This window comes from Toxotes jaculatrix, chromosome 14 (genome assembly GCF_017976425.1).
Source record: "Toxotes jaculatrix isolate fToxJac2 chromosome 14, fToxJac2.pri, whole genome shotgun sequence".
In the NCBI taxonomy this organism is placed as follows: Eukaryota; Metazoa; Chordata; class Actinopteri; family Toxotidae; genus Toxotes; species Toxotes jaculatrix.
This window is the reverse complement of record NC_054407.1, coordinates 5,994,269-6,004,256: the sequence shown is the minus strand read 5'-3', so window position 1 is coordinate 6,004,256 and position 9,988 is coordinate 5,994,269. Positions and strand designations below refer to the sequence as shown.

At 40.7% G+C, this 9,988-nt stretch overlaps 1 protein-coding gene across 1 annotated transcript; it reads right to left on the bottom strand.

Moving 5' to 3' along the window:
- Positions 1 to 6,178: 6,178 nt before the first annotated feature.
- On the bottom strand, positions 6,179 to 8,231 carry klf17 (Kruppel-like factor 17). Its single transcript, XM_041056076.1, has 3 exons — positions 8,010 to 8,231; positions 6,752 to 7,877; positions 6,179 to 6,630 (listed from the first exon to the last, which is right to left on the bottom strand). The coding sequence occupies exons 1-3, from the start codon at positions 8,103 to 8,105 to the stop codon at positions 6,455 to 6,457; spliced, it is 1,398 nt and encodes a 465-aa protein (XP_040912010.1). The 5' UTR covers positions 8,106 to 8,231; the 3' UTR covers positions 6,179 to 6,454.
- Positions 8,232 to 9,988: the final 1,757 nt, after the last annotated feature.

Sequence of the window (9,988 nt, the reverse complement as noted above, 5' to 3'; positions counted from 1 at the left end):
TGGGAGATTTAAAAAATAATATAAAGGACAGTGCAGTAATAAGAATTGAAATAAACAGGCTAAGCCGATCAATGATTGTGACTTTGACAGCCTCCAAACAAAGAAATACAATCGTTCCTGCAGCTGCTCTTCCTCCAATTGTGAAAAATAACTAAATACATTTACTCCAGTATCCTACCTGGATACAGTTTTAAGATGTTTCTTTTTTTCTTATGAGTTTCCTTACAAAACACTGAAACCCTGTACTCCAAACCACCTAAATGTATAGTTTATATGTATATAAAATAAAGTAGATAAAACTAGCACCACTGTGACCAGCTACAACAGGAAAATGCTTCTGACACATTGATGTACCAGCACTTATCCTACTACTACTACTACTACTACTACTAATAATAATAATAATAATAGTAATAATAATAATAATAATAATAATAATGTGATTTTTCAGGACGTAGATGTTGAATGAAACACTTTAAGTGGTGATAAGTATTTGTATATATCGTGTTGCTATATGTAAAGTATCTGACTATTTCTCCCACTGCTGTCTGCTTCACAAAAAAAGCACAATTGAATACATGATTAGCAAAACAAATCAAATCTTCTTTAACAAAAAAGGAAAGATAGTTTAGGCCTTCGTGCAAGCTTCCCCAGGTATACATTAATCATTCATTTAGTTTTATACAAGGGCATATTCTCAAAGTGCTGAAGTGTTAAAAGCAAAAAAAAAAACAAAACAAAAAAACATAATGCAAATACAAAAAAGAAAATCAAATCTAAAAACAAATTATGAAATGCACCAAAAAGGGAGATGTCAGGGAAATCTTAAGTAATTAAAGTGCTCAAAACAGAAGAGAATGTCTTCCTGTCTTTTCACACAAAATAAAAGACAAAGTTCCTTAAAGTTCTGAGGTCAGAGTTTCCTTCAAACTTTCCAAGGTTTTAGAAACTGGGAGTTTTCCATCTCATTTGTCTTCATGTTGGTTCCTCAGTCGACCTAAGTTTCAATTTCATTTCATTTGTTTCATTGCTATATACAGTCAGACACAGCTAAGGAATTTTCAATTAACCTGGAGAAACACATGCCAGGAGAGATAGTTGTTACATGACTGAATGTCTTAAAAGATGAGTTTGTATGATCAGCAGAACAAAATACATTGTAGATCTGTGTCCTTTAGAACGACAAATAGAAGCGTCTTCTGACCTGACGTCTCCAGCCGCAGGACTACCTCATTGGACCTTTCCTTCCAAAACTGTTACAAATCACTGCTGAAAAATGAATCAGTTATGTGATGTGGCTAAGGTTGGTTCGGTTTAGGCAAAGATCATAACTTACAGTAGGTTTTGTTGGTTGCAAAAATAAAAAAAAATAGTTAAAAAGAGCTGCTCACAGCAGACGACCTAGGAACACGACTGAAGTTCTGAGGATTCAAACTAGCCAAGGATTCATTCATTACTGTTCCCAGCAGCACTGTGAATGTTGAATGGGTTTGTTCAATAAAGACACAAAAGCATATAACTGCTCATGTGTTATTAGCTTAAGCACATTGCGTTTGTCTGTACTTGTGACTTAGATGAGGATCAGAGAACATTTTGTGACCAGCTAACAAAGAAAACCATGTCATTCCAAATGCTCCGCCATCTTGTTCTTGCCGTTTTAAGTCCATTGTTTTGTTGAACCCCCCCTTGCTCTTGTCATAATCCCTATGGCTGCTTTAAAGCTTTGTCACTTTGGTGTAAACATATGTCGTTTTGGGGCACACGCTGAAACAAACGATGCTGACGTTCTTCCTGTTAGTACAGTCTCTGCAAACCAAAACAATGAGCTGTGAGCCTCATAAAACGCTCTGCACAGCCGATGAGAATCATCATTATGAGCGACCCCTTTCAAATTACACAATAATTTGATCTATTATCAATATAAAAATACTGTGCAGCTTTAAGACGTAGATATTGCCACTAAATTTTACATGCTGTTCTTATGAGGAAGCTGGTGAAGATAAAGTTTTATGTTTTTGAGATTTGAAGATATTGAAACTACGACACCCCATGACTGTCAGTGACAAAAGGTGGCTCACAAAGTGTCTTCTACCTTTGCTTCTTGCCGAATCACAATAAAAAGGATCCTGCACTCCTCATGACGGCAGAGAATATCTTTATCCAAGCCGAACTGATACAATCCTCCATTTATCCAATTTGGCTTCTGTTTGTTATATTTGTTCACCACAAAGTTACACTACAGAAAGAAGGTTGTCACGTCCCAGCGGGGTTTATCTTCTTGAGAGAATGACAACAATAACCACAGCAAATTTTTCACACACCGATACCGGACCGTCACAAGTAAATGCGCGGCCAGTGCTGTTGACACAGGATCTGGTTCTTCAACTATGGCTCCATATAGAAAAAATACAGAATAATACAAGGTGTTGTATAAATGTACAAATTATTGCAGGATAAGGTTTATCAGATCATAAAAATGTATTTGAATTCAACACGGTGTATGGAGTAGATAAACACTGCAGGATTTGGTTTCTTTTCTGGTGTCATGAAAATGCTAATGCTGAAACTAAAGTCATTATCTGGCATTTTTCATGAGATTAAGAAGACATGGCCTCTAAAATCTGCTGTAGACACCAGAGTTTCTCCCATGCCCTTCCTTTGACCTAAAGGAGTAATAGTGGAGTGTTTAGGGAGTGGCATGTCTGAGAAAAAGACCCTTGTGAAATGGAGGTCTGTATCAGAGTTTCCTGCAAGGATCTGTATCTGTGATCCAAGTATGTTTGATTTATGTTAATCTAATGTATTCTGCTGTCATAATAAGAGGCCTACTGTCACTTCAGGTTACATCATTTTAATAACATTTTTTTTTATTATTTCCTTGGTTTGAGCTGAAACATACTGAGAGTGGAGTTTGACTTCTGACCTAGTGACAGTTGGCAAAACCCAGAATCCCTTGGGTTAGGTAAACAAAGTTACAGGGGCACACATAGCTTTGCCTCCTTGACAACACACATGCACTCACAGAGAGTACTAATCTATCATTTCCACTATAAGGAACAAAGTCATTCAATATACAGTACTGGATGGACTTATAATTCATATACATACCATGTGCATCACTCAGTTTTGCGTTAGTTATACTTCAGATTTAGCAAATAATCTAAAGGTTCAATTTGATAAAATAAATAGTATAAGAATCTCTGTCATGCAGTTCTTTGGATGTCAACAAGAACACTTGTTTTATTTTTTCAGAAAGAAGTTACCTTTGTGTTAGTACTTAGATTGAGGATTGCGTGTCTGTCACAAAGCGGATCGTAGAGCTGGAGCAGTATGCATGTTAAGAAATAAGTAATCAATCAGTTTTATGAATTGTTTAGCTTTTAGGGCAAAAACATCTTGTATAACTTGAGGGAAAAATTGTGGTTTGTGTTCAAATAAGCACTTCGTTGAGGTTAGAGGACATTTGCTGTCATTGTTACAGTAGTAAATGCTCGGTTAAGTGTCTCCCAGTGGGCTAGAGTCATGATTATTACAACTACTAAAGGGTTGTTTTCCACTTAAATATAAGTTGTTTATGAGTATTTGCTGAAATGGCTGATGTAGTCTGCAGTATTATGTATGGTCTATGCCATCAATGTTGGGGTTTGGTGTTACAATCTGTTTATCTGTAGGACAGTTTGTCTGTCCAGCCTGAAACCTGTAATGCCTTTTTGGCTTCCCTTTATTGAGAGACCAGAGTTCTACCACTCCTCAGATTGTGTGCTAAAGGGTTAGAATAGCAAGTGATCTGCAAGGGCCTCAGTCAGTATTGAAGGTGAACATATGGACTTTCAGAACATGGTCAGACAACGCCATGTCTCCACCACATCAGAAAAGCAAAGATGTAAATGCTGCTTTAGAGTGGATACCGATGAACCTGATTCAGGTTTCCAGGTCTCTGAAAGCACACTCTCTAATTGGTAATAATAGGCCATGATCAGGTCAGCACGCATAATAATCATTCTCCCACTTCTACTTCAAAGGTGGATAAGTACAGGTACTTATGAGGGAGATTATCTGCAGTGTGCTGCATATGTATCACTAAACTGTTCGCACCTAATTCAGAGTCTTTCTCCACAAGTTGCCTAGTACTGATTCATCTTGGTGTCACTTGGTATTGGTCCAACAATCCAAGGAGGAATAATGAAGAGCCAGTGACCACTTCTGTGTTTGCTTTGGCCCCTTTACCTTTCAGTTCCTTCAATAAACTACAGAACCTACAGTATAAATAGAACCCATAAGTAAAAAACTTCATCAGAGCTTGGATGCTAAAGAACAAATTTGTCTCGATGACTCAGGACAGAAAAATGTACAAAAGCCAATTTCACCTGTGTGTGACTGTAGAAAATAGACAGCAATAAGGAGAAAGAACACAGAGAAATACTGTGGCAACAACCTCAATAGCCTGTTTTAACTGATACCACCGCATGTAGAAACTGAAGCAAAGAGGACATCTAGTGGAGAAACTGAGGGATGACATGGAAAGCGTCACAAAACATCTAGACAGGAAGCTTTGCACAGTAGTCTAGTACACACATTCTAGTAGTTTAATGGATGTCACTGAAGATACACACACACACACACACACACACACACACACATATATATAGATAGATAGATAGATATAGATAGATATAGATATACATATATAGCTTCAGTGACAGCAGCCTGTCACTGAAGCTGGTCCTCTGTCTGGAGATGATGCTGTGCAGTGGATACTGTGGATTGTGGAGGATTTATAAGCAAATTATCTTTAAACAAGACAGTTTCAATCCAAGCTGGGAGCAGAAAGTGACACTTCATGTTACGTTCAGGTCAACCATGGCAGGGACATAATGCATCTGGATGATTTATGAATGAAACAACTCTGCTGCTCAACCTTTAGAGCCTTCAATCGATTGCTTTTGTCCATTGCTGGATGTATAACATATACTGCACTGAAACACTATACAGTCCAGGACAATACACCCCTAACATGCAAAGTTGTAATCCATTTAAACGCAGCCCGTTACCCATTATATGAATGAACACTAGGGGGCGGTGTTTAATAAGCAGTGACACAAACCTACATAATGAGAGTCACCAACCCCAAACTGTCATAACATCACACTTATGCCGCAAAGTGTCTTTAAATAATATTATAGTAACTGATGATATCATGCGATGTCAGATGGACTCACATTAGACCTACAACTTGGACTCATGTTTATATAAACCCACTGACTTTTTTTTAAATCCAGATAACACAGGTATGTTATTGTGTTTCACAATTATGGGAACACCAATTTCCTATTTACACTATAACCACATTTAGTTTGCCAAATTCTAACCCTTTAGATCCTGAACCACATTATGCTTTGCTGTCTTTTTACTTCACTGTGCTAAGATGATGTTTAGTGCGATTTACCTCGCACTAAGCATCATTAGTGCGAAGTAAATCAAAGCAGATGTAGAGTTGAATGGATTGTGGAAATAAAAGTCATTGACAGATATATTTGTAAAAGTACTTTTATTTTTGAGCCTGTAAGTACATAAAAACAATAGCATTCTTGGCGAATGATACATCTGAGTTGCAATTCTGTTCAAGTACAGCAGTTTAACCATTGCGGTGGATTTCTTCATTCTTAAAAAACATATTTTCCATAACAAAATACAAAGTGTTGTGTAACTAAAACACTCGGTGATTAATAACATCTGAATTAGAGTGGGGTGAGGGTGGATTGACACGTATCCTGAAATTGACCGAAAATACATAGTACCTGAATTTTTTTTTGGCATTGCTCATGCAAACCTTCACAAAACCAAAGAAATGCTCAGCAAATCTATAAAATCTGTTGTGTATACTACCAAAGAGTGTGAGAAAATAGAATAAAAAAACTGTCAATAAAAACCCTGACCTGATTTGTAGTAGTCAAAGACATAAGATGTAAACATTACAAAAATACAGTTTACATATGTACAATGGGTCCTGCCCACAGTGAGTTTTCCCCTTTGGGAAGCAGATACAGTCTTGTCAAGGCACTCACCAACAATCAATAACTTATTTAAAAGACATGGTGAGGAAACGTCTTAAATACCAAAGTACTATAACTTAGCCAAAGATATTTGTATATGCACAGATATGTACAAAAAACGCCAGTTTTTCGACAGAGAGGCACTTGACTTTGTGGTACGAGATGAAAACCACCAGCATGACTTGTTCCTGTAGGAATAAATTTGTGGCACATCATGGGATCAACTGCCATAATATGGTTTGGATACTATGGTCCCCACAGGAGCGTTTTGTTTTACTGGCTTTGGCCAGATGCACAAAGTGCCCAGTAGTGAGCGGCCAATTCGTGCTTCTTCGGGGTTGTTCTGACCATGATCCCCGAGATGGATTTGGATTCAAAAATGTCCACTTGTTTAGTGCGGCCTACATGTGCCTCTTCATGTGGAGGGCCAGGTGATCTGAGCGAGAAAACGCACGCTCACAGAGGTGACACTGGAAGGGTCGGTGTCCAGTGTGTTTCCTGAAGTGACGGGTCAGCTCATCTGACCTGGCAAACTTCCAGCCACAGCCTTCCCAGTTACAGTGGTAGGGCTTTTCACCTGAGGGACGTAAGCAAATTAATTTGTTTAGATTAAAGTTCTTTACAACACATGAACAACACAAATTATGAAATAAAAAAAATGATTCCTTGACTGAAAACCTTAAGTTAAATGTGCTCACCTGTGTGTGTCCTCATATGGGCTTTGAGGTGGGAGCTCTTAGTGTATGTTTTCCCACAGCCCGGGAACTCGCAGTTGTGCGTCGCTGCACGTTTTCTGGCCCACGACCTGCGGCCTCTCTTTTGCTTGACGCTCGCTGCCTCATCGTGTGGGTAAAACTCCAGCAACGATGGCGACGAGGGAGGGGTGAGCATCATCCCCTGCATAGAAGCTGGGTGATGCTGCTGGTGAACGTGCAACGGCTCTCTGTGCATGTTGTACTGTCCTTGAAACTGTGGCACACTCTGGTGTGTGTACTGCGGCTGGTAAGGCGCGTTCATGTACTGGTTCTGGAGATGGTGTTGACTAGGATGAGGGCTCATGGTAGAGTTCATTTGTGCCAAATGACAGTCCGTGCGTCCCTGAGGAGCGTGGTGCTGCATGGGGTGCGCACCGAACCCCGGTAATGCACTTGGAACTGTGGCATGATGGTGCGTAAAAGCTGCTGGATGCACGGTGCGCATCTGGTGCTTCTCAAACATCTGTCCCATAAAATCCCCGCCAACAGCAGCCATCATACAAGACTGACCTACAGGCTCGCTTTTGATTTTGTATCCAAGCGGTGGCGGCGGAGATGTGGCCACTTGGTGATGACCGGGAGCAGCGGGAATGGTGGAGCTGGACTGGTGATTCAGCGCTCGCAGTTCGGTGTACTCTCGCCCGTCTCTGGGCCTGTCCGGTGAACACTCCCCCGGGTAGCTCATCTCAGGCGCGAGAAGCTCCGCCATGAGGCTGCGGACTGGGTTCGAGTCTGTGAAGCTCGCGGCGCCGTGATAGCTCTGTGAGGCCAGGTGAGGGGAGGGGTGATCGCTACAGTCTGGCACGGAACCACCGCTGCAGCTCTCCGGAGACTCCGGCAGAGAATACGCACACTGCTGCTGCTGAGGGGGAGAAATGCTGCTGTTGGTCACAACGTCGGAGCCGATAGAGTTAGACAAAATGAACTCGAGGTCCAAGAATTTCCCCAGTTCGTCGTCGTCTCTGGGGGGTAAAGCAGGAGACTGCACGATGCTGAACTCCACTTCAATGAGCGGGTTGTCTGCGCCACCTGTTGCGCTGCTTCGTGCACACTCATCCACCTTGCACAGCTGTACGGGAGCACACAGAAAACATGAAGTGAGCCTAATGTGAACTACTAGCAATATGAACTAAAAACACACATATATTCACTGGAATAAGTGTTTTTCCTATCATTTCCAAACTCAAAATCCTCTACTTACATTATCAAATTGTTTTCCTTCCATGGCTTGAACACTTGGATACGATGTCACGGCAGGAATCACAGCTTCAGCTACAGCCATGCTGACTGCTTTCATGCAACAAGCCAGAATTAGAAATGCGCACAGACGCAGTCCTTTTTGTCCATAAAGCGCGTATTTGGTTTGTAACGTTGGCAGCTGAGGAGCGTTCCAGGATTCAGGATGTGTGTATCAACAGAACTGCCGGAGCCTCTTATAGCGTCTGTGCCTCATACCGGGAGGTGTGGCTACACCCCCACCCCCACAACACACACACACGCTCTCTCTCTCTCTCTCTCTCTCTCTCTCTCTCTCTCTCTCTCTCTCTCTCTCTCTCACACACACACACACACACACAAAGCTTCCCCCACGGCACCCAGCAGTGCAAACAAACATAAAATATAATTCAGGCACGCCGAGCAGGTATATTACTGAAGTGCATTAGTAAAGATCCATGGATTAATAAATAAATGAGCATTGCTTTGCATCCCTTGGAAGTTCTTCCAAAACACACATGAAACTAAACTTTCTACTTTTTCCAACTTCACATGGTTATTTATAAATTATGCAAATTTCAATTTCTCCATTGTATTTTCAGCATGAGTAAGGCCGTAAAAGTGTGAGAAGAAGAGTGTGAAGTGTAAAGGTTACTTTTAAAAGGTATCAAATTCACCTCCACTGCGATTTCCCTCCCATGGGAAACCAAACATTTCCCTTGAGGCAGGTACAGGGGGCGATACTAAACCTGGCAAAAGTCAGGGAGTGTTGGAGAGTCAACAATACTGTGCGTAAAAAACGATTTTCCCGTTGCCTGTCAGTGTTGTGTTTAAGTGGAAATATTCCTTTAAATATATATTTTGGAGGGAACCGGGTCAGGCTGGCATCATTCTCTGGCCTTGACTCCAAAACAGTGACACTTTTATTTCACAAATGTAAAAACTCTCTCACAGTTTCATCCCAGCCTCTTCAAACACACACGGACACACACACTCGCACATCATTAATTTGTCCCGACTTGATCCCTGCGTGTTTAACACAAACACAAACGTGTGAAGAGGCGGCTCATTCCCGAAGCCCATCGAAACAACCTGTTTATCTGGAAGTCAACAAAGGAATACATGTTTCTTAATGACCCCCCCCCCCCCCCAACCCGTAATGTCCCCTGCAGACATTGCTATGGTAATGTACAGGTGGATGGGTCTCGATAGAGGCCGACGGAGGGAGAACAGGCAACAGGGCGAGACAATAAAAACTGAGAAAAATGATCTGACTTTCGTTTGACTTTGAGCCATTCATTAGTTTAGCTTGTGAACATCCTTATACACTGTATATAAAGTGACCAGTGTTTTTTTTTATGTAACACTAACCCACTAACCCACTCCAATTATACACAACTCTACATAAATCTCTTTGGATTTCTGTTATTGGAGTTTCATAACAGGTTGTTCATAAAAGACTTGGACCTCTCTGGGGTCAAGTAAAGTCACCACGCAAGGGAGAATAATGTTAATAATAATAATAATGTTAATGTGAAGATACTGTTCATGCCTACACACATATAACATGTAAAACATTAAGAAATATGTAGAAATACCAGTTTCAAAAGCCAAATTTTTGAAACAAAACAAACACTATTTGTATTAAATGTATTTCTTGCTTTCTTTCTTTGCTGCATCATTGCTTTTTTCAAAACAGCTATACAGTAAGGTTATCACAGTTTAGCACTGCATAACAATTCCCTGGTCTCACATCTCATTAGACTGGATTAAAGTGCATTTAATTTACTGCAAATACCCCAAACTGAAACGAAGCCAAACAAACTGACGCAAACATTTCTCTCTTTGCTTCTTTCTCTGCTCCTGCAGGTGTTGTGAGAGGCAGCGTCCTGCAGCCCTCTCCCTTTTATACTCCGTTATTTTTAACCTGCCGGGCTTACGCCAAACAAATTCCAGTTCTGACTG

What these genes read in the sequence shown, in the direction of transcription:
- klf17 (XM_041056076.1), bottom strand. Translation starts at nt 8,105, where the DNA reads ATGAAAGCAGTCAGCATGGCTGTAGCTGAAGCTGTGATTCCTGCCGTG. An exon ending in AAGGAAAACAATTTGATAAT is followed by an intron (nt 7,878 to 8,009) that starts GTAAGTAGAGGA and finishes GCTCCCGTACAG; the next exon opens with CTGTGCAAGGTGGATGAGTG. An exon ending in CCATATGAGGACACACACAG is followed by an intron (nt 6,631 to 6,751) that starts GTGAGCACATTT and finishes TACGTCCCTCAG; the next exon opens with GTGAAAAGCCCTACCACTGT.